General features: G+C 36.0%; 1 protein-coding gene and 1 pseudogene across 10 annotated transcripts in view; both read left to right on the top strand.

Moving 5' to 3' along the window:
- LEKR1 (leucine, glutamate and lysine rich 1) overlaps positions 1-25,624 on the top strand; it is a 170,536-nt gene that overhangs the window by 4,861 nt on the left and 140,051 nt on the right. For 6 of the 10 annotated variants that reach the window (XM_072792166.1, XM_072792164.1, XM_072792163.1 and 3 more), the window contains one exon: positions 13,007-13,221. The exons of 3 other annotated variants lie outside the window; for them this stretch is intronic. In XM_072792166.1, coding sequence (XP_072648267.1) covers positions 13,007-13,221 — 215 coding nt within the window. The remainder of the gene's footprint in view (positions 1-13,006; positions 13,222-25,624) is intronic. One more of the 10 variants, XM_072792171.1, reaches the window with a different exon arrangement.
- Positions 10,409-11,021, top strand: LOC140614406 (protein mago nashi homolog pseudogene; annotated as a pseudogene).

The following is a 25,624-nucleotide window of genomic DNA, read 5'->3' as shown; positions in this document are numbered from 1 at the left end:
AACTACTCATTGAATTTGGCTAACAATCAATTTTAATTTAAAAGTTTCTATCCTGCTCTCCTCCCTGTGAGTTCATTTCTGCCCTCAGGCTGAAGCATTTATCCTGTATTTTGTTTGGCAATGCCTGCATTAAGAGTTTAATTTTTAAAATACCTCTTTGAAACTGATTGACAAATTGTGTATTGAAACCTCAAACATTAACTATCATTAATCATTGAGGTTTTTCAGTAAACCTACAGTCAACTCTTAATTAACCACCAATCCGTTACTTTTTAATTAAAAATTGCAGTCATCCCTCAGATATGCTTTTATCCTTTGTGCATGTTGCTTTGGGCTGCCTATTAGCATTAATCATTCCATTGATTTAACTTGATGCTTAATGTTGCTGCATGTCCTTCAGATTTATGTAAAATGCAATCTAGCAGGAACTGGAAGAAAAAAACCCAGAAAAAGACTTTTTAAACCATTGCATTTAATTTGCTTTACCTTTTAAGTTACATATAAGAGCCATTAAGCATAGAGAGAGCTTAGCTATGCTATACTATCTGAGAAATGGTGCTTATATATGTTTGAAGACATGGTATATCCTTCCTCTCTCTCTCAGCTGAGTTCATTCCAGGTATTAGGCCAGTATAGTAGAAATTAAAAGAAACAGAACAAAACAGTCTGAAAGAAACAATACCCATACTACAAATCCCAAGGAAAAGGATATATAATCGCATGAGAAAATAACTCTAAAAGACAGTGTATAATTTAAATGTCATATTAAGGGGGGGGCGCCTGGGTGGCTTAATGGTTGAGCGTCTGCCTTCGGCTCCAGTCATGATTCCGGGGTCCTGGGATCGAGTCCTGCATCAGGCTCCCCAGAGGGAGCCTGCCTCTCCTGCTGCCTATGTCTCTCATGAATAAATAAAGTCTTTTTAAAAAGTGTCATTTGCGATAGTATTTTCTTTGATAATGGAGAGTTGGGGGGAGCAATCCATGATTTTGGGATGGTTGAGGGAGGGAGGAGCTTTATGTGGGAGATAGAACTGGAATTGGCCCTTGAAGGCTGAGTATTTCTATAGACAGATGGGGAATAGGGCATCCTAGGCCAAAGTAACAGAAACCTACTGGTGAGAAAAAGCTGGCCAAGTCAGAGAATGTTTAACAATGTAAATGTTTTGAATACATGAAAGAGTGTATTAGTTTGACAATCTTTTTTATGAGAGTTGTAGAATGCTCTTTTTTTCATGTTTAAGGTACTGTATAATTGTTTAAAAATGATAAAACCCAACCTTTCATAAGTCTACAGTTATATTCTCGAGGCAGGAATGGCAGGCAGCTGTCCATACAGTGCAGAGAAGGGACATCGGGAGAAACTCAGCTGCCTGAGTCCCTGGATAATTACGCTGATTGTCTGATTGTCGCCCTTGTCTTGCTGAATGTTTAGAATGTAAAGTGCAACTCTGTACTTTTTCAGACCTAAGTTAGATACATTTATACCACAAATATTTATCAAGTGTCTATTATGTGCTAGACACTATTCTTGGATACTTGATTATAAAGCGAAGAAAGAAAATACATACATGTAGCCACAGCCTATTGAAGCACAGTCTAAGAATAAGTCAATTATTTGTTTTCCACAACTTCTTACCTTCCTGTGATTCATCTAGATTGTCCATAATGTAACTTGTTAAATTGCTTACTGATCAGCAGTATGTCTATGTAGTCAGCTTCCCTGCGTCATTCCATACAGAACCATGTTGAACAAATAAACAGCTTATAATGGTAATAGGAATACTTCAGATTAGAGCCATTTCATTATTTTTTTTTCAGTTTTTTATATTAAGCTTTTATTTTAATTCCAATGCAGTTAACATATGGTGTTATATTAGTTTTAGGTGTACGTTTTAGTGATTCAACAATTCCAGGACTATTTCATTATTAAGGTGAAGAAAACGAATCATTTTTTCCACCGTGGCTTTGAAATTGTGCTCATTTCTTTATTAGATAAATAAGTGGGTGAGGTGTGTGGATCAGTATGTGGTGACAGGTTCTTCAAAGGTTTTTTCTTTTTTAATTTTTCTTTTTAGCTTTTCATGTAAGTTTTTATGCAGGCTTTTCTTTCTGCTGTGTTTCCTTCTGTGTGTGTGTGTGTGTGTTGTATATATAGGCAAGGTAGGTTAGTGTAGAAATTAGGGAAGAAAAGGTGAGCCTTTCCTATTTTTTTTTGTACTTTTGCTATATAATCTGTAAATGGATGATGCATGATAAAGAATGAAAATGTACCATACTGTACTATTAATAGCAAAATAAATAGTAATTGAAAGAGCTGCAAGAAAACATAAAGGTGGTGGGGGCGGTGTGGAGAATGCTGATGACAACCAGCTAGAGTTACAGAATCCATCTCCTGATTAGAAGCCTACAGTTGTTAAAATAACTACCCTGGTCTCATCTTCTTAGGAAATCTTAGAAAAGAAAGAGTAAGATAATCTTTTGACTTGTATTCCCTAAATCTTTCTGCTTTTACTCACAATTTCTGAGCATGAAATGCACCTCCGACATCCATATCCCTAAGTGGCAGAAAACGTAAAATAGGTCCGTGGGCTGAAGAGCAGGACCACACTTGCCCCCCTCGCCTGCTGCTAGACTCTACGGTTCACTCCTGCGAGTGCTTAGACCATATCTCTAAATCTTCTCTCTAGGCTGAGTTAACCCCCACCTGTCTCTGACCTCCAGTATGGAACAGCTTTGCTAGAATTTTCATCCAGCATCCTGAAAGCAGAATGCACTTGTTCTAATTGAGGATTTTACTGCCCTAGTTTAAACGGAAACAATACTTCGAGATCTGCAAAGTAACAATTCTTTATTCCCCTTCTGAATGTCAACTGATGTTAGAGATGTGTGGACTTTTCTTTTCAGAAAAAAAAGCAATGGACACCCTTTTAAAAAAGATTTTCTTTATTTATTCATGAGAGAGAGAGAGAGAGAGAGAGGCAGAGACACAGGCAGAGGGAGAAGCAGGCTCCATGCAGGGAGCCCGATGTGGGACTGGATCCCAGGACCCCGGAGTCACACCCTGAGCTAAAGGCAGACGCTCAACCACTGAGCCACCCAGGCGTTCTGGACACCTTTCCTTTTGCTGTTTCTGCGAGAGGACATATGCAGAAGTCAAAATAACTCCAATAAACTAATGGAAAAATCAGTTATTTGCAAAAGTAAAACTGAGCTCTTGTTTTTTCAGACGGTGACAACATGAACACTTGTAATAGGATTTTAGCTTCAGGAGATATTTATTCCCACAGAACACAAAGTAAAATAAAGAGACTAGAGTTGTTTGTTTTACCAAACAGAAGTGGTGGTGCAAGGGCTGGAGAGCACACTGTTCTTTCTGGGCTAACAATCCCTTTCCCTAGCAGCAACAGCTCATTTTGTCCTGTTTCAGTAAAGTAATTTTAGTACTTTGGAACTTTGAAATTTATTCAGAATAACAGTTTTATATTTCCAAGCACAGGTTGTCATTGCCAGAAAAAATAAACGTAATTTTCCAGGTCATTTTGGGCCACTGTGGCTAGGGTCAGATTTTGTGTTGAGTTAAAGTAGAGGAAAAAGGAGGAGGAGGATACAGTCACAGAAATGTTAGCACTAGTATCCTGGGAAAAGTAGTGATATTTGTAGATATTCGTATGTGGTTGTGAGTATGGGTGTTGTGATTTTAAGCAATTATAGTTTTAAGACCTCATGGCAAAAGAAACAGGAAGCAATGTTAATTTTTTGAGAAACCATTCAGTTAATGTTGTGACCCAAGATAGTTCATTAGGAAAAATGATTTAAAAAATATTATAAGGAACCTTGAAAAGTCTGCATTTGTCAATTGGTAGTCAAATATATATATATATTTATTTAGTCAAAAATACTTTTGTTGGCAGCCCAGGTGGCTCAGCGGTTTAGCACTGCCTTCAGCCCAGGGCCTGATTCTGGAGTCCAGGGATCGAGTCCTGTGTCGGGCTTCCTGCGTGGAGCCTGCTTCTCCCTCTGCCTGTGTCTCTGCCTCTCTCTCTGTGTGTGTGTTTCTCATGAATAAATAAATAAAATCTAAAAAAAAAAATACTTTTGTTGACTGGCTGCAGGGGTCATAGAGTGTAAGGTGAGGTTTCCCCATAGAAAAATAGGTATTAAAAAAAAAAAAGAAAAGTATTAGAGGACATACACTTTGGAAGAATATTTATATAAAATGAGTGTGTTATGTGTAATTTATATATGAAGCCAACATTTCTTAAAATCGCTCAGTTAAATTTCTTATGGATTAATCTCTGTATTTTAGTCTCAGATTGATTTATTTTTACTTTTACTATTTTAAAAGTTAAGCTTCTTAGTTTGAGATCATTGTAAATTCACATGCAGTTGCAAGAAACGATACCAAGAGATGCCAGCCTCTTCTTTCCCAGCTTCCCCTTCTCTCCCCAGGTTCCCCCAGTGGTAACATCGGCAAAACTGTGCTGCAGTGTCACGGTCAGGATGTGGACGTGGATACAGTCAGGATGTGCACCAGTTCCATCGCATTGCCCTTTCATAGGCACGTTCACGTCACCCTGCCTCTTCACACACCTCCACCACCCGACCTCCCAACCCTAATTCATGGCCCCTGGGAACCATTGATTTCTAATAATTATGTCATTCCAAGAGTGTTGTCTAAATGGCATGATGCAATATGTAACCTTTTGGGATTAGTTTGTTCACTCAGTGTAATTCTCTGGAGCTTTATTCAGGTTGTTGCCTGTATCAGTAGTTTATACTTTTCTGTTGCTGAGAGATATTCCAGAGTATGAAGGTTTACAGTTTAACCTGTCGAAGGACATCTGGATTTCCCCCCAGTTTTTAGCTATTATGTATAAAACTGTAAATATTCATGTATATATGAATATGTGAACATATGTTTTCATTTTCTTGGGATAAATGCCCAAGAGTGCAATTGCTGGGTTGTACAGTAGTAGTAGTAGCAGCATTGCATGCTTAGTTTTTTTCAGACACTGTCAAAGTTTTCCAGAGTCCTCTCCCATTTTACATTCTTGCCAGCAGTGTATAAGTGAGCCACCTTTTCTGCATTTTTATCAGAAACTGATGTTGTCATTAGTGTTTAGGTTAGCTTTTCTGATAGGTACATAGGAATAATCTCATTGTGGTTTTAACTTGCATTTTCCTAATGGCTAATGATGAATATATTTTCATGTACTTATTTGGCATCCGTGTATCTTGTTAGGTGAAATTTCTCTTCATGTCTTTTGGCCATGTGTTTTTTTTTTTTTCTTTTTTAAGGTTTTTTTAAGAGAGACACAGAGAGAGAGACAGGCAGAGACACAGGCAGAGAGAGAAGTAGGCTCTATGCAGGGAGCCCGATGTGGGACTCTCAGATTTCTTTGTGCAATCTAGATAATAGTCCTTTGTCAGATATGTGATTTGTAAATATTTTTTTTCCCAGTCTGTAGCTTGTCTTTTCATCTCCTTCACAGGGTCTTTTGCAGAGCAGAAGCTTCAAATTTTGATGAAATCCCAACTTATCAATTTTTCCATTTATGGATCAAGCTTTTAGTATCAAGTATAAGAATTCTTTGACTAGAAAATCCTAAAGATTTTCCCCTAGGTGTTTTTTTGCTTTTAAAATCATATTTTTGTTTTACATTTAAGTCCATAGTCATTTTCTGTTAATTTTTGTATAGGGTATATGAGTTTAGTATAAGATCCTTTCTTCCTTCCTTCCCTTTTTCCTTCCTTCTCTCCTTCCTTTTAAGCCGTGGGTATCTGACTGTTCCAGCACCATTTGTTGAAAAGGCTGTCTTTCCTTCACTGAGTTGCTCTTGGACCATTGCAAAAAATCAGTTTGGCATATTTATGCGGACCTATTTCTGGGTTCATTATTGTATTCCATGATCTATGTTTGCTATTCTATTCCACTGATCTAATACCATAGTCTTGTGGTATTAGCAATATAATATGCCTTGAAATCAGGTAAAATGCTTCTTTCCACTTTAGTTTTTTCAAGATTGTTTTAGCTCTCCTGTTCATTTGACTTTCCATATAAGCTTGAGAACAATCTTGTCTATATCTTAAAAAATATCTTGCTAAAATTTTGATAAGAATTACATTAAGCCTACACACTTATACACACACACACACATATATACATGTATATATAAGCATATAAATTTGGGGATAACTGCTATCTTTAACACTTTGAATCTTCAGTATGTTTCTCTATTTATATCTTTGATTTTTTAAGCAGTATTTTATAGTTTTTAGCATAAAAGTGTACTGTACATGTTTTGTTACATTTATGCCTTAGTTTCATTTTTTTGAGCAATCATAATTGGTATTTTTAATTTCATTCTATGTGTTCACTGGCGGTCTATACAAATATAATTAGTTTTTGTATATTTATCTTCAGTCATTGACCTTGCTGAATTGTTTATTCTAGGACTTCTATTGTAGATTCTTTGGGATTTTCTATGTAGACAATCATGTCCTCTCAAATAGGGACAATTTTCTTCCTCTCTTTACTGATATGTATACCGTTTACTTCTTCTTGCTTTCTTGCTCTGGCTAGAACTTCCACCATTATGTTGGATAAGAGTAGAGAGAATGCATATCCTTGCCTTGTTCCTAATATTAGGAGAAAAAACACTCAATTTTTCACTATTAAATGTAATGTTGGTATAAGGGTTTTTGGCAGATGTTCCATACGGGTTGACCTTTAAATTGGTGGTGTAACAAATTGACTTACCGATAAGGAAGGATCCTATGGCCTTATGAAATAGTCAGATGGCCTGTATAATTAATGATTCAAAAAGTACAGTGTCCGGTCTCAAAATGTTTCTTCCAATCTTTTTTTTTTTTTTTAAAGACTTTATTTATTTATTCATGAAAGGCAGAGAGAGAGGCAGAGACACAGGCAGAGGGAGAAGCAGGCTCCATGCAGGGAGCCCGACGTGGGACTCGATCCCTGGCCTCCAGGATCACACCCAGCACTAAACAGCTGAGCCACTGAGGCTGCCCACGTTTTTCCCAATCTTAATGAAATTCACTAGCTAGACATTCTTTGCCTCTTTTTAAATGGCAAACCTCTTAGATTAGCATTTTGTACTGCTGTCACTCTTACCTTTGTGGAATAACTTATCTGTTTGTTTCTTCCTTATCCAAGTACAGAAAGCATGGGATGGGTGGGGGAAGAAAGGAAGAACAGCTCTGGAGCAGAGAATGCCTCAGCGGGGCAGCAGGAGGTTACTGGAGTTCCTTCTCTAGTTGAAGCAGAGACAGGAACTTTGAAAAGGATCTGAAGCCTAATTTCACCTTTAAAAATTTTTGCATCATTTTCATATTAAATAATTATAATTTTAAAAGTACAAACACGGCACGTGAGAAGTTTATTTATAATTTATTTTTAATCTGTACATTTAATATACTGCATTTGTTGATACCTCCTCCAAAATGCGTCTTGTAGAAAGCAGAAATATCCTGCTAATGAGAGCTCTTTTGTCAAGAATGACAGCATGTCATTATTTTACTTACAAAATGAGGACATGACATAGCACCAAGTTATAAGAATGAAACACAGATTATATTTCACAAAAAACCAAATACCTTTTACTTACTTCATTTGGGAACATAATTACAGTATTTCATATTTTCTCAAGTTTCACAGAAATGTCCTAAGTAATTAGCCCATACAAACACAAAGAATTTGAAAGAGCTATTGCGTTTTGTTCTGTTGCAGTTTTACTTACAGAAGATTATTTACATATAATAACATTGAAAACTTTTGTTCCATATACTTATTTAATATAGATCAATCAGGGCAGCCCTGGTGGCTCAGTGGTTTAGTGCTGCGTGTAGCCCAGGGTGTGATCCTGGAGATCCAGGATCGAGTCCCACATCAGGCTCCCTGCATGGAGCCTGCTTCTCCCTCTGCCTGTGTCTCTGCTTCTCTTTCTCCTCTCTGTGTATTCTCATGAATAAATAAATAAAATCTTTAAAAAATATATAGATCATATAGATCAATCAGCGATTCAGATTGTACTAGGCCAGGTCTGGAGCCTCTTCTTATGGATTTATTATTTTATAATTTGATAGTCTTGTTTCCTAGATCATAGTATCGTGTTTGGATTCTCTTTGCTGAACTTCTAGAAGGCTCGGTCTATAAAATGTATTATTCACGTATTTCAGCTTTGTCCACCCCTTCCTTGGTGGCTATTGTAGAATAACTTCTAATAGCTTTTGTAACTGTGACATGTATACTCGTCCTGTTTTGTACATCGGGCTGCAAATAAGCTCCACCTAGCAAGATAGCAAGAGTTTTCTTTCGGATGAAGATAAGGTGTTTCGCCAAAATCTGGCCAAGAACTGTGATTAATAGGCATAAGGTTAAGAATGAAAGTGCCTTCAAATAAGCGATATAATTTTCAAATTGATGAGTAGGAACCCAAACTCACAACGAGCAAAGGAATTATAAGAAAATACCCATCTGCTCTGAATTAGTTCAGGTCTCTTGCCCTGGATAAATTATATTCCCAGGAACTGATAGTATCTTTGAATGGGATTGTGGAGCTACTCTTGGTCATCTTTGAGAACACGTAGAGAGTGGGAGGATAATGTACAATGTACAAATGCGTCCCATGTGTAAAATGACCATAAATGACAACCAGTGAACTCAATTTCAAACCCAGACAAAATACTAGAATATATTTATTAAAAGGTGATTTGTGGGGACATCTGAGTGGCTCAGTTAGTTAAGTGTATGTGTTCAGCTCAGGTCATGGTCTTGGGGTCCTGGGATCAAGCCCCATGTTGGGATCTCTGCTTAGCAGGGAGTCTGCTTCTCCTTTTCCCTCTGCCCCCACCACCCTCTTTCTCTCTCAAATAAATAAATAAGATCTTAATTTTTTTTTAATTTGTGAGGATATACCAGAGAAAACAATAACCTTTGAGCCAGTTTTATGTTCATTAAGAGAACTGGCATGTAGGTCGTGCCATTCCATTTTGTGTACTATTACTAGATCCTGAACCGTAGTAGCTGTAGAATATATGGACTTTATGAAGACATTTGACAAAGTTTGTCATAATATTCCTGAAGACAATATGAGTAAGTATAGGCTGGTTATAAAGATAGTTGGGTAGTTTAAAAAAGAAAAGTTGTACCTTCAGCTCTTCAAGTGTGCTGAATAATAGATTGGTATCAACCAAGTATTTATGACATGCTGTGGAGTTCTTTCCCCAATTTTGTCATATTCAACATTTTTAATCAACGAATTGGATGGATAAAACAATTTACAAGGATCAATTTTGAAAAAACACAAAACGTAAAATTTCTTGGATACCAAAGTCAAAAAATAAAGGCTGAGTCTAAGACATACCTATCTTTAGGATGTATATATATCTAAGATATGCATGTATAAATATATATCTTATTTATTTACTTACATTTATAATTATATTTATTTTTCTGAACTTTGATGTGAAAAGCCAAATACACAATAGAATGAAGATTATTGGTTGCAGGAAATAATAGTATAAAAGGGGAAAGATAATAGTGCAGGAAGATTGGGCATGGATCCCAAAGGGCAAGTAGGGCAGCTAGGTTTCAAGAAGAACTAAAGTGAGGTATTTGGAGGTCATTGGTTATTTTTTCGCTCTCATACTCTGGATCCAGATTATCTTTGTCTCATCCTGTCTCTGTGTGTGCACTCATCTGTCTCCCTCATCCTCTTTCAATGTGGCTAACTCTGTGCCTTGCATATGATCCTTCTCCTTTGAGACTGCCCTAAAGGTGTCCCAAATACCTGGGTCTTCAACACTCACAAGTCTGGTAGGCTCATGCTAGCTTATGGCTTGTTTCTTCTGGGTCTAATGTCTAATCCTCCCAATCAGCCATGGCTAGGGTGGATGGATGGAGGGAGTTTTAGTCATATTACCAAACAGAGCAGCCAGGACTGTGGAAGGTGGAAGGTAGATTCTCTAAGAAAGTTGTGGGAAGTTGGACAGCCCGGGTGGCTCAGCGGTTTAGCGCCGCCTTCGGCCCAGGGTGTGATCCTGGAGACCCAGCATCGAGTCCCATGTCGGGGTCCCTGCATGGAGCCTGCTTCTCCCTATGCCTGTGTCTCTGCCTCTCTCTCTCTCTGTGTGTCTCTCATGAAAAAATAAATAAAATCTTTAAAAAAAAAAAGTTGTGGGAAGGAATAGATTAGTATATTTAATATAATGAAAGATGGTTTTGTACTGCAGTATTTTTTTAAAATAGGGGCTTTATTTAACACAAAAACCTGATATGGTATATAGTATCAACATATAATTGCTAAAAATACAAAGACAATTGCAATCTAAGGTCGCATTAGAAGATACTACCACTGGCAGAGCGCGGCAGCGAGGTTTGCTGGTAGTTTCATCTCTGTTGCCTCCTTATGAACCATGGAAAGTGACTTATATCTGCATTACTACGTGGGTCACAAGAGCAAGTTTGGCCATGAGTTCCTGGAGTTTGAGTTCCGACCCGACGGGAAATTGAGATATGCCAACAACAGGAATTAAAAAATGACGTCATGATCAGAAAAGAGGCTTATGTACATAAGAGTGTAATGAAGGAACTGAAGAGAATAATTGATGACAGTGAAGTTACCAAAGAGGATGATGCCTTGTGGCCTCCCCCGGATCGAGTGGGCCGGCAGGAGCTTGAAATTGTCATTGGAGATGAACACATTTCTTTTACAACATCAAAAAATTGGTTCTCTTATTGATGTCAATCAATCCAAGGATCCAGAAGGCTTACGCATATTTTATTATCTTGTCCAGGACCTGAAGTGCTTGGTCTTCAGTCTTATTGGATTATACTTCAAGATTAAGCCAATCTAGATTGATCATTGGTGTGGACACAAGGGGGGTTGGAAGTACCTGTTTTTAATTACCATTATCAGGAAATTTTTGTGTATATCAGGGCAATATTTTTTATAAGCTATAAATTAGTCTTTAATAAATACATAACAAAATGCAAAAAAAAAAAAAGATACTACCACTGATATAACTTGTGAGATATTAGAATGAGGGAGGTTTGGCCCTAAACAAATCTGGAGTATTAAATTCTGGGCACCATACTTTGAGGCATGCATAGAACACTGGAACAAATTCAGAGGAAATTATTTAGAATTAGGAAGAAATTCAAAACCATGTCATATGGGAAGGAGCTGAGGGAATTGGAAGGTTGACTTGGAGAAGAGAAGCTATGGAATGTTCCTGACAGCTGTTTTTAAATATTAGAAAGAGGTCGAGGGTTGTTCCACATGGTTACTAGGAGCTCTCGGACCAGTGGATGTTCTAGGGAGGCAGATTTGGGGTCAGTATGAAAAGGAATTTCCTGATAGACAAAACCATCAGAAAATAGACAGGCTGCTTTACAAAGTAGTTTCCCTTCACTTGGGATGTTGAAATAGAGTCGGGATAATGACTTATCTAGATTGAAATAGATTCTATGAACCCATCCAGAGTTTGAACCAAGTTATCTTTATGATTTCATTCATATTTGCTGTTTTACAAATCTGTAAATTTGGTATCACTGGCATTTAGATGATCGATATGGTCATTCATCTGTATCCCACAGCAGTATGTTTTATAATTTGAAAGTTTTATTATTGAACTTCAGATGAGCAAAATGTTACTATGTAAAAGTTTGTTATTTTGTTTCACCTGACTCTTGTGTAATGGAATTGATAGGCAGATGAGGTGGTGTCACTCTTAGTCATGGGAGCAGTTTCTACAGTCTTAAGGGAGGTTGCATGAAGAGTAAACACCCCTGAAATAGTTCAAGTATTGCTTTCCTTTTACTGCCCCAGAGCAAACATTTAACGAAGCCGTCTCGTATCCTTTGTGAATAGCAGGACAAGTAGAGTCTACTTGAAGAATATGTATATACTTGAGACAGAAAAAAGAATTACTTCTCTCATGACTTTGCTAAAATTCCATTTTTCAGTGGCCTTATGTTGGTCAGAGATACGTGAACATTTTAATTGAAGGAAGTGAGAGGATTTAGCTGACCTTCACCTGGCAGATAAATATGACACAAATGGCCACAGGCATAGGTGCTGCATTTAGATACACTTGGGTTTATCCCCAATGTCTCCATATACCAACTGGTTATTCAACTTCAGTGGTCTCCATTTCCCTACCTATAAAATGGGTATAACCATACCTACCTGAAGGGAAAAGAACTGAGAGAGAAGAGGTTAGGTTCAAAATGTTTTTGCTATTTGTGGTTTTATGACAGAATTCTGGCATAAATTCTGTCAAATTCTGTAAAAGTCATAAAATTTAAAACTCAGCAGGAACTTAAGAGTTCATTTGGTCCAATGCCAGAATTTTATAAATGCAGAAAAATGAGATCTGAAAAAGCCAAGAGGCATCTCCAGGATCACAGAGCAGCTGGCAGTGAAAAGCCAGTGATTTCTCTTCACTTCATGGAAAACTCATCTTCAAAATTTTAAAGATGTTTCCATCATTTTTAGTTTTATTTTATGGAAAATATTTCAAGAGTAAATCTCTCTTAGAGATACTATGGAGAAATAATCACTCTGGAAAACCCTTTTCTAATTCCAAGATTTTTTTTTTAAGATTTTATTTATTTATTCGTGAGAGACACAGAGAGGGGCAGAGACACAGGCAGAGGGAGAGGCAGGCTCCATGCAGGGAGCCCGACGTGGGACTCGATCCCAGGACCCTGGGGTTACACCCTGGGCCGGAAGCAGACGCTCAACCACTGAGCCACCCAGGTGCTCCTCTAATTCCAAGATTTTGTATCAGAATCAATGTCATGCCAGTTTTAGAAGTTTTATCCAGGTATAGGCAAATCATAATCACTACTCCATGGCATAGGCCAGTATCCATTTACTTTATTTGACCAGCATGGTTGCAATAGCATCTTCAGTGGAACTTTATTTTTCAGAATTTAAAAAATATCATTTCAATTTATGTGTGTCCATCTGTTTTCTAGATGTCTCCTGAAGAAAAAGTTTGTAAGTACTGTGGAGTCAGCTATCTAATTCTTCATGAGTTTAAAGCTATGGAAGAAAAAGTGAAAGCGATGGAAAAAGAGATGAAATTTTATCAAGGAAGTGTAGACCGTGAAAAGAGACTTCAAGAAAAACTACGGTCTCTTAGCCAAGATTTTGAACAGTACAAAATTGAAAATGAATCCAAAAGAGAAAGGTTGGAGTCTGTTATTCTCTTCTATCATTTATTTAGTTTGAAAGAAAAATACAGGAAATAACTAGACTTTGAGCATTTTTCTAGAATTTCTCTATATTAGTTATAGGTTGTATTTTAATACATTTGGCTTCATTTTATTATTGTTCAATATAGTTATTACAGGCTGAGCATTTCTTTGAGGTATATATTTACTATTTGAATAATTAGAAACCAGTTAATTCAGTAATTATACATTGAGATGGGTCAAGTTTTATTTTTCCCCAGATGTATATCCTAACTTTATCATTAGGAAGATTTGTCTACCAAGAATCAGATGAATTTTGGTAGTTTTTGATACTTAACATTTGTTTTTAAATGGCCTCAAATATTTAGATTTATAGAATAAGATTTTCATGTTTTGAAAAGGATGCCAAAGCATTAAATTTGGTACATGATTCTAAATCACTGAAATTGGAATAAAATTAAAGAATGGGTTCCTAATGCAGTTGAATCTAATCAGGAATTTAGTCTGCCTAAAGACACTTCAGTCAATTTATATACTTCTGTGGAAGGTTTTTGCTGGTTATTTTATGGCTTTTTCTTATAAGTGAGTATTTCTCCATTTAAAATATCAACAGTTGATGTTAGGAAATCTTGAGTTAATAAATTTAATGAAAAAAATAAATTTAATGAATGTTATATCTTTGTAAAAGTAGGAACTTTGTTAAATCTCCTAGGATTAAGAGCTTATATTACATTTTATTATAAATTTTTATAATTACATTAAATCTCCATTGAGCTTGATATTTCTTAGACCTTTACTAAGAAAATGTTGTTGGGATGCCTGGGTGGCTCAGTGTTTGAGCATCTGCCTAGCTTAATTTCTTTGTGGTCTGAGCACAGAAATTGTATGATTTTAATCCTTTTAAATTTGGTAAGATGTGTTTTGTGGCCCAGAATGTGTGGTCTGTCTTGGTGAATGTTCCATGTGAGCTTGAGAAAAATGTATATTCTGCAGCTTTTGGATGACGTAGTCCATAAATGTCAATTATATCAGTTGATTGATGATGTTGTTGAGTTCAACTATGTCCTTACTGGTTTTCTACTTGCTGGATCTATCCATTTTGATAAAGTGTTCAACTGTAATTATGGGCTTATCTATTTCTCATTGTAATTCTATAAGCTTTTGCCTCATATTTTGATGTTATGTTGTTAGGCTTTATTGTTAAGGATTATTATGTTTTCTTGAGGCATTGACCCCTTTATCATTATGTCATATCCTCTTTAATTCTGGTAACTGTCTTTGCTCTGAAGTCTTTTCTGTCTGAAACTAATACAGACTTTCTTTCTCTTTCTTTTCTTTTTTTAAAAAATATTTATTTATTTGACAGAGACAGAGAGAGAGCACAAGCAGGGGGAGCTGCAGAGGCAGAGGGAGAAGAAGCAGACTCCTCACTGAGTGGGGAGCCCGATAGGAGGCTTAATCCCACGACCCTGGGATCATGACCCAAGCCAAAGGCAGATGCTTAACTAACTGAGCCACCCAGGAACCCCCTCACTTTCTTTTGATTAGAGTTTGCATGATACAACTTTCTCCACTGCTTTATTTTTAATATATTGTATCTTTATATTTAAAATGGTCTTCTTGCAAACAACATATATTTGGGTTTTGTTTCTTGATACACTGACAATCTCTGTTTTTTAATGGATGGATTTCAACTATTGACATTCAAAGTAGTGATTGATACAGCTGGGTCAAGATCTACCATTTTTGTTACTCTTGTTCTTTGTTCTTATTTTTGTCCTCTAACTATTTTTTGCCTTTTGTGGATTTCAGCATTTTATATAATTCCATTTTCTCTTTCTTAGAATATGTTATACCTTTTTTTTTTTTTTTTTACTTTTTTCTAGTTTTTGCCCTAGAATTTGCAATATTTATTTGTAGCTGATCGGGGTCTACTTTCAAATAACACTGTGCTGCTTTGTGGGTAGTTTAAGTACCTTATAATAACAAAATATACCCAATTCCTTCCTCCTATTTCTTATACCATTGCTGTCATTCATTTCACTTTTAAGTAAGCATACATATATACTCGTATATATTTTTAAAAGCTTACACAAATACATTATTGCTCAAGTATTAGTTTGAATGAACTATTGCTTATTAAACTAAAAATAAGGAAAGGTTTTTACTTTACCTTCACTTATTCCTTTCTGTATGCTCTTCCTTTCTTTATATTGACCTGAATTTCTGTTCTGTATTCTTTTACTTCTTTCTGAAGAATGTCTTTTAACCTTTTCTTGCAGAGCAGGTCGATTAGCAACAAATTCCCTTAACTTTTGTCTGAAAACTTATTTCTCCTTCACCTTGAAGGTTAATTTTACAGGGAACAGAATTTTAGGTTTTTTTTTTTCTCTCAAACTTTATTTTTTTAAAAAAAGATTTTATTTATTTATTCATGAGAGACACAGAGAGAGAGGCAGAGACACAGGCAGAGAGAGAAGCAGGCTCCATGCAGGGTGCCCAACGTGGGACTCCATCCTGGGTCTCCAGGATTACGGCCTGGACCGAAGGCAGTGCTAAACCACTGAGCCACCCAGGTTGCCCTTCTCTCAAACTTTATTTTATTTATTAACTTTTTTTCTCAAACTTTAAATATTTCATTCCACTCTTTTTTTTTTTTTTTTTTTGCTTGCATGATTTTTGAGGAGAAGTTAGATATAAGTTTTATCTTTGTTCCTCTATAGGTAAGATGTTTTTATCATCTGGCTTCTATCAAGATTTTTTTTCTTTAGTCATGATTTCCTGTAGTTTAGAGATAATATACCTAAGTGTGGCATATGGTTTTTTTTGTTTTTTGTTTTTTGTTTTTTTTTTTTTTTGTTTTTGTTTTGTTTTGTTTTGTTTTTAGAGGGGGTGGCTTTTATCCTGTTTGGTTTTTTTGGAGGTTTCTGGATCTGTGGTTTGGTGTCTGACATTAATTTGGAAGACATTCTCAGTCATCATTTCAAATATTTCTTCTTTTATTTTTGTTATAGTTGTCCCAAAGCTCTTAGATCTTCTCTAATTTTTTTTTTCATATTTTTCCCTTTGCTTTTCAGTTTTAGAAGCTTTTCAGTTCTATTGTCATATCCTCAAGCTCAGAGATTCTTTCCTAAATGATGTCTAGTCTACTAATAAGCCCATTAAAGGCATTCTTCATTTTATTACAGTGTTTTTGATCTCTAACATTTCTTTTTCATTCTTTTAGAAGTTTCATCTGTCTACTTATCCATGTGATCTTGCATGTTGTCTGCTTTTCCCATTAAAGCTCTTTTCATATTAATCATAGTTTTAAAAATTTCTGGTCTGATAATTCTTACATTCCTGCCTATCTGCCTCTGGTTCTGATGCTTGTTCAATCTCTTCAAACTGTTTTTTTTTTTTTTTTTTTGTCTTTTAATATGCCTTGCAATTTTTTCAAAGGTGGATGTAATGTACTAGGTGAGAGGAATTGCTGTAAATGGGTCTTTAGTAATACGGTGGTAGTAGGTGGGAGGGGGTTGAGGAGCTCGTTCAGTAGTCCTGCGGTTGGGTCTCAGTCTTGCAGTAAGCCCATACCTCTGGACTGTGAACTTCACAGATGTTTCTCAATTGCCAACCACTTATCCCTCCCCATGGCTAGGGTGGAGCTGAGTATTTCCCTTTGCAAGATTAGTTGGCTCTGATAAAACCCCAGCAAGTTAAACTCTGATAAGATAATTTCTCCTGAGAGCAGGCCTTGTTAAACAAAGCTTTGGTGTATTTCATCATGTTTACTTTTCCCCTCTCTTTGTCAGAAACACAAGTGGATTTTTCTCTAATCTTCGCTGCAAGGACCTGACAGGGCTCCTGGAAGTAAAACTCAAAAAAAAGTGGGATTTCCCCTGGAGTTTTTATTCTCTGACTTGTCCACAGTGAGCTTCCAGTCATTTGCCAGTTATAATTCGGGTTTTTGTTTCCTCTCGTTGGTTCCCACGGAGGTTTCTCTTATGGGTTTCTGCTCTGAGAAGTTGTGATCCTCTGTATCCACCTCGTCTCCAATTTTGAGGGCAGTGGTTTTTCCTATGACTTCACTTCTCTGACACATCTAGCTAGAGTTGTTCATTTTTCACTTTGTTCATATTTTTACCTATTGTTAGGGTAGCATATTTACTTCTAAGCTCCTTCTATTCCTGACTGGAAACTAGAAGTCTTACGTTGGCATTTAAAAAAAAAAAAATGACTTAATACTTTAAAATTTTTTATTTTTTTCATGTGCTGTAAATGTTTATACCTGGGCTCATTAGCCTCGTGGAACCTGAATCAAAGTATAGATATATCAAGAGGAAGAACAGAATGTGGGAGACAAAGGAAATAAACAGATATGAGTGCCCAGGGACGCCCGGGTGGCTCAGCGGTAGAGCATCTGCCTTCCGCCCAGGGCATGACCCTGGGGTCCTGGGTTCGAGTCCTGCATTGGGCTCCCTGCATGGAGCCTGCTTCTCCTTCTGCCTGTGTCTCTGCTTCTCTCTTTGTGTCTCATGAATAAACAAATAAAATCTTTTTTTTTTTTAAAGATATGAGTGCCTGGAACTTTTAAAAAAAGTATGGATTTCAAATAACATTTTCTAACCTTGACTTTCTGGTTTTAATAGGTTAAGGCTATTACTTCTTTATCAATTCCTCTGGTGTCTGTCATAGTCTAGTATTGAGCTGCCAACTTGACATTGTGGCAGAAATATCTTTTGGGGTTCCTCTGGGAGGTCTGGTTCAGAATTCCTCTGGAAAGGACTTCATTTGAGTAGCCACAAAGAAATTCTGTGTTTGTAGATACTAAATATATCATTATTATAACTACTAGGGTATTCTATTGATTTAAAGTTATTGAAGCTATAATTTAAGCTTATGGTGCTCATTTACCTTTAGTCATCACAGGGTAGCATCCTGATTACAGCTGGATGTTTCAGAGAATCCAAGAACCATAATGGCAGATTATTGGTCAGAAATGTTTGTGTTTAGAATTGAGTGAATTGATTACATTAAACTTTAATTTTTGAGATCATAGTAGGTTCACAAGCAGTATAAGAAATAATAGAGATCCTGTGAATTATTTACCCGGTTTCCCCCGATGGTAACAGCTTGTAAAACTGTAGTGTAATATCACAATGAGGATTTTGACATTTATATAGTCAAGATGCAGGACAGTTTCATTACCACAGATTCCTCATGTTGCTCTTTATAGCCACATTTACCCTCCCCGTCCTCTGTTCATGACCCCTGGCAACCACCATTTCTATAATTTTGTCCTTTCAGGAATGTCATATAGATGGGATCATAGAATATGAGTCTTTTGGGATAGGCTTTTCATTCTTTGGAGATGCATTCAAGTTGTGTGTATTAATAGTTCATTCCTTTTTATTGCTGAGTAGTATTACATTGCATTGATGTACCACACTTTTTTTAATCGTTTACATTAATCACTCACAGAAGGGCATGTTGGTTGTTTTCAGCTTTTTCCTATTACAGTGGAAGCTGCTATGAATATTTATATATAGATTTTTGTGTAAACCTGAGTTTTGTTTCTCTGAGATAAATGTTCAGAGTGCAGTTGCTGGATGATAGGTTACTGCATGTTTTATTTTATTTATTTTATTTTATTTTATTTTATTTTATTTTATTTATTTTATTTTATTTTATTTTATTTTATTTTATTTTATTTTATACGTTTGGTTTTATAAGAAGCTTCCAAATGGTGTTCCAGTGTGGTTGTACTGCTTTATATTTTCACCAGAAACATACGAGTCATCCAGTTTTTCCACATCATCACTGGCATTTGATGTCAACTATTTCTTTCTTTTTTTTTTTTTAACTATTTCTTTTTTTAGTTATTCTGATAGGTGAATAGTGGGACCTCATCATGGTTTTAAATTTGCATTTCCTTAATGGCTTGTGATGTTAAACACTTTTTCATGTGTGTATTATTTTCCCAGGGCTATCATAACAAAATCAAACAGACTGCGTGGCTTAGACAACAGAAATTTATTTTCTCACAGTTTTGGAGGCTAGAAGGCCAAGATCAAGGTGCTTGATTACTGACAAGGCCTCTTTTCATGGCTTTTAGATAGCTGCCTGCACCCTGTGTCCCCACATGACCACTTCTCTGTACATTTGAAGAGAGAGATCTCTGGGGACTCCTCATTTTCATATAAGGATACCAGTGCTATAGGATTAGGGACCCACAATCATGATGTCATTTAACTTTAATTACCTCCCTGAAGGCCCTGTCTCCAGATATAGTCACATTGAGAGTTAGGGCTTCAACATACGAATTTTTTTTTTTAAGATTTTATTTATTTATTCATGAGAGACACAGAGAGAGAGAGGCAGAGACATAGGCAGAGGGAGAAGCAGGCTCCACGCAGGGAGCCCGACGCGGGACTTGATCCCGAGTCTCCTGAATCATGCCCTGGGCCGAAGGCGGCGCTAAACCGCTGAGCCACCCGGGCTGCCCTCGACATATGAATTTTGGAGGGACATTTTCAGTCCTTAATATTGTGCTCACTTGTTACCTGTATATTCTCTTGGGTGAAATGTCTATGTATATCTTCTGCCCATTTTCTAGTTGAAATCTTGAGTTTTTTTAGTGTTGTTTGGAGAATTTATTGCGTATTCTCAATACTAGTTCTGTATGCACTAAGTAGGGCACTTGATGGGATGAGCACTGGGTTGGCAAATTGAATTTAAATTAAAAAGTAAAAAAAAAAAAAAGCAACAATCTAAACTACATACCACACAAACCCTCCAAGTTCTATGCCAGTTTCTCTGGCATTCAGTCAAATGCCTACACCACTTCATGGGGACAGGCTCCTAATCTTAGGATTCTTGTGCATGGCTTGGCCTTTGCAACGAATCCTGTTTGACAGAATAACTATGTCTCAATAAGTACTTATTCTCTTGGTGACAGAGAAAAAAAATACTAGTTCTTTATGTACTCTCAATCCTAGTACTAGGATATGTGGTTTGTAAATATCTCCTAGTCTTTTTATCCCCTTCATAAGGTCTTTTGCAGAGGAAAACTTTTTTACTTTTGATGAGATTTAATTTATCAGTTTTTCTTTCTATAGATCATGCTTTTGTCAAGTCTAAGGACTCTGCCTGGCCGTAGAGCCTGAAAATTTTCTTCTGTGTTTTTTCTCTCTCTTTTTTTTTTTTTTTCCTAAAAGTTTTTATGTTATAAGGTGTGGGACTTCATTTGAAGTTCATTTCTTGCCTTTGAATGTTCAGTTGCTCCAGCACCACTTTTTTAAAAGGCCACCTTACTGTCATTGAATTGTTTTTGTACATTTGTCAAAAATCAGCTGGGCACATTCGTGTTGGTTTATTTTGGGGTTCTCTCTTCTGTTCCACTTATCTATGTGTCTGTTTTTCCACCAGTCCCTCACAGTTTGATTACTATAGAAATTTAATAGGCCTTTATATTAAAAGTAGAGTGATTCATCCTATTTTATTCTTCTTTTTATTTTTTTAAAGATGTATTTATTTATTCATGAGAGACACACAGAGAGGCAGAGACACAGGCAGAGGGAGAAGCAGGCTCCCCGCAGGGAGCCCCATGTGGGACTTGATCACGCCCTGGGCCGAAGGCAGGTGTTAAACTGCTGAGCCACCCAGGGACCCCCTTTATTCCTCTTTTTAAAGATTGTTTTAGAGGTGCCTAGATGGCATCTGACTGTTGGTTTTAGCTCAGGTCATGATCTCAGGATCGTGAGGTAGCCCTGTGTCTGGCTCCATGCTCAGCACCAAGTCTGCTTGAGATTCTCTCCCTCTTCCTCTGCCCACCCCCTCACACTCTCTCTCTCTTTAAAATAAATAAATAAATAAATAAATAAATAAATAAATAAATAAATAAATAAATAAATAGATTTAGTTCTAGTTTCTTTACCTTTCCATATAAAATTGAGAATCAGCTTGTGTCTACAAAACATCTTGCTCAGATTTTGATAGGAATTAAATTAATCTGTGTATCAGTTTGGGGAGAATTGACATCTTTACTATGTTGAGTCTCCAGTCCATGAACACAGTATATCTCTCCATTTATTTCAGTCTTCTTTGATTTCTTTCATTAACATTTTGTAATAATCAGCATGCAGAACTTGTACATGTTAATATATACTCAAGTATTCAATTTTCTTTGGAGTGTTTGTAAATGGTATCATGTTTTTAATTTTGGTTTCCACATGCTCATTGTTAGTATAGAGAAGTGCATTGTTAGTATATAGAAATGCAGACAATCATAGTGTCTGAAAATATGGACAGTTTTATTTTTTCTTTACTATTTATACTTTTTTTTTTTTTTTTTGCTATAGTGACTGGAACTTCCAGTAATATGTTGATTAAGTGGGGTGAGAGTGCGCATCCTTGCCTTATTCCCGATCTTAGAGAGAAAGCATTCATATTTCACTGCATTAAGTGAGATGTCAGTCATAAGTTTTTTTTTTTTCTTTGCTAGATGTTCTGTATCAAATTGAAGAAGTTCACCTCTAAGTCGGCTAAGAGTTTTTATCATGAATGGATGATGAATTTTCTTAAATGTTTTTTCTTTGCCCTTTTAAAAAAAAATATTTTATTTATTTATTTGAGAGAGAGAGAGAGCACTTGCATGAGCAGAAACAGACTCCCCACTAAGCAGGAAGCCCAATGTGGGGCCTGATCCCAGGACCCCAGGACCATGACCTGAGCCAAAGGTAGACGCCCAACTGGCTGAGCCACCCAGGTGCTCCTTTCTTTGTCCTTTGCTATAATCATATAATTGTTCTTCTTAATCTTTTGTAAATGGTGGAATACATTGATTAATTTAAAAATATTGAACTAGACTTGTACACCTAGAATAAATCCCACTTGGTCATGATGTATTATATACATTTACTAGATCTGATTTGCTAATACTTTGTTGAGGGTTTTTGTGCCTAAATTACTGAGAGATTCTAGTGTGTAGTTTCTTTTTTTTTTTGTTACGCTTTTGTCTGGTGTTGGTATTATGTTAATGAGGTGAGAAGTGGTTCCTTCTCTTTTATATTCTGGAAGAGATTGATTAATTCATCTTTAAATGTCTGATAGAATTCTCTAGTGAAACCATCTAATCCTGGAGATTTTTGTTGCTGTTGATAACCTTTAAATCATAGATTCCATGTCTAATGGTTGTAAGACTGCTCAAGTTATTTATATTGTCTTGGTTGAGGTTTGGTAGTTCATGGTTTTCAAGCAATTCTATCCCAAGTTGTAAAATTTGGGGGGTATTGTTTATAGTAATACCTTATTATCCTTTTCATGGCTAGAGGATCTATAGTGATATTTCCTCTTTCGTTACTGATGGTGTTGATCTTTTATTTTTATCCTTTTAATTCCTACTATTGATTTATAAATTTTGATTTTTTTAAAGAGATTTTGTTTCATAAATTTTCTCCATTTTTAAGAACATTTTTGTTTTCAATTCATTTGATTTCTGCTCTTATCTCTGGTATTTCTTTTCTTCTACTTGCTTTGGGTTTATTTTACTCTCCTTTTTCTGATTTCTTGAGATAGGAACTTAGTTTTTTTTTTTTTTTAAGTTTTTATTTAAATTCCCGTTAGTTAATATACAGTGTAACATTAGTTTCAGGTGTACAATATAGTGATTCTTAGATTATTTATTTGAGAACTTCCCTCTTTTCTAATGGAAGTGCTTCATATTTCTAATAGAAAATTTTACTCATGAATTTAATTATATTCACTGTTTTAGTTGTGTTCCACATATTCTGATATGCTATACTTTCATCTCAGTTTTAGTTCTCTGTGTATGTATAATTTAAAATTTTTCTTTTGACACTTCTTCTTTAACATATGTGTTAGAAGTGTGCTGTTTAGTTTCCAAGTGTTTGTACATTTTCTTATATTTGTTACTGATTTCTAGCTTGATACCATTGTGGTAAAGAGAATATATTCTATATACTTTCAACTTTTAAAAATTTGTTGAAATTGGCTTTATGGCCCAGAATATGTTCTGCCTTGGTGACTGTTATACGGGTGCTTGAAAAAAATAGTATACTGCTATTGTTGGGTGGAGTTTTTTATATATGGCAATTAAAACCTGGTGATTGATAGTTTTGTTGGGTTCTTTCATTTCCTTGCTGATTTTCTAATTATATCAGTTACTAAAAGTGGAATTTTAAAAGTCCCCAACTCTAGTTGTAGATTTGTCTATTTTTCTTTGAGTTCTGTAATTTTTGCTTCGCATATTTTATGGTTCCTTTGTTTGATGTGAATACCTTTAGGATTGGTATGTCTTCCTGCTAGATTGACCCTTTTACCATTAAGTAATGTCCTTCTTTCTCTCCAATAATTTTCTTTGCTCAGAAGTCAACTCTATCTGATGTTAGGATAGCCACTACTGTTTCTTTAAAAGAGTTTACAGGGATGCCTGGATGGCTCAGTTGGTTAGGCATCTGACTCTTGAATCAGCTAAGGTCTTGCACCTCAGGGTCATGAGTTTAGGCCCAGTGTTCAGGATCCATGTTGGGCTCCATGCTGGGTGTGTAGCCTACTTAAAAAAAAAAAAAAAGTTAAGGCTGTTTACATGGTATATTGTTTCTATTCTTTTGCTCTCAGTTTACCTATGAGCAAATTTTAAGTGAGTTTTATAGACAGCATATTGTTGAAGCATGTTTTTTTTAAATCTACTCTACCAGTCTGTCTCTCTTTTTAAAAAGATTTTATTTATTATTTATTTATTTATTTATTTATTTATTTATTTGAGAGAGACAGAGTGAGTGAGTGAGAGGGAGAGCAGGGGAGGGGCAGAGGGAGAAGAGAGAGAATGTCAAGCAGATTCTGTGCTGAATGCAGAGCTCACATAGGCATCTTAGGATCTGGAGATCGTGTCCTGAGCCAAAGTCAGGAGTCAGTCACTTACCCAAATGAACCACTGAGGCACTCCTTTGCCAGTCTCTTAATTTATGTATTTAGACCATTTACAGAGATTACTAGTATGTTAGAGTTTAAGTATGCCACTTAATTATTCATGTTCAATTTGTTTCTTCTGGTTCTCTTTTTTCCATTTCTCTTTTCTTATCTTTCTGTTGGTTTCTTGAACATTTTAAGGGTTATATTCTGATCTATTTATAGTGATTTTTATATATATTGCTCTGCATGGGTTTCTTAGTGGATGGTCTAGTTATTGCATTATAGATACATAATTTATAGTCTGTAGTCTAATTATGATGTGTCTTACATGGACTTCTTGGGTTTTTTCTTTTTGGGTAGAATAAAGTGTTCCCTACAGCTTGTTGAATCTATAAGTTTATATCTCTTGTTGTATTTAGGAAGTTTTCAGCCATTATTTCTTTGAATATTATTTGGTTCTACTTTCTCTCTTCTCCTTAGATTCTAATCATATGAATGTTAGCTCTTTTGTAATCATCTCACATGTGTCTGAGATTGTTAATTTTTTTCCCCTATTTTCTCTCTATTCAGATTGAGTGAATACTGTTGATCTATCCTAAAGTTTATTCTGTCTTCTGTCATTATACTCTGCTTTTGAACCTGTCTATTGAGTTTTTTCTTTCAGTTATTGCATTTTTCAGTTCTGTAATTTCTATTTGGTTCTTTTTTTGGAACTTCTATTTCTTTGTTGGTATTCTTTATTTTTTTAGTTTCAATAGACTATTTAATTGCTTTTAAAATAATTTTTATGCTGGCTGCTTTATGATCCTTGTCAGATAATTCTAACATTCGATTTATCTCAGTGTTGGGTCTGTTGTTTATCTTTTCTTGTTAATGTTATGATTTTCCTGGTTCTGGCATGATGAATGATTTTCCATTGAATCCTGGTTATTTTGAGGTTAAACTGTGAGGCTCTGGATCTTATTACATCTATTTATTTATTTATTTATTTATTTATTTATTTATTTATTTATTATTTTTATTTTTTGGCAGGCACTCCCCCTGTTGAGGTATAGCATGAATGCCAGATGGGTATATTTGTTCAGCTTCCTACTGGGCTCACTGACACTACTCTAGCAAAAGTGGGTTTTGAATTATATTACCTTGTATCAAACTGATAGAGTGGAAGTTTACATATCCCCCTTGGCCCCATTCACACTTTTCTGGCTAAAGTAGGTCACCAACTTGCACTGCCGTGTGTCTCTGCTTGGGTTATAACTTTAGCTCCCTGATGCTGAACTCACTGTCAGCAAAGACTATGAATCAGAGGGCTGACTCACACTGCTTTGTTGCAGCTGAATGGGCAGAAGCGTGGCTCCTCCATGTGCCCACTGACACCAAGGGATGGGAGAAGTAGGGTGCCACCCAGGCCTGCTTCCTGCCACTTTATTCTGTCTTGTTGATGCCAACTTGGAGGGGAGGCTCAGTTCCTTGCTGGACCCACTG

This window comes from Canis lupus, chromosome 22 (genome assembly GCF_048164855.1).
Source record: "Canis lupus baileyi chromosome 22, mCanLup2.hap1, whole genome shotgun sequence".
NCBI classification, from domain to species: Eukaryota; Metazoa; Chordata; class Mammalia; order Carnivora; family Canidae; genus Canis; species Canis lupus.
This window is presented reverse-complemented; position numbering and strand designations above follow the sequence as displayed.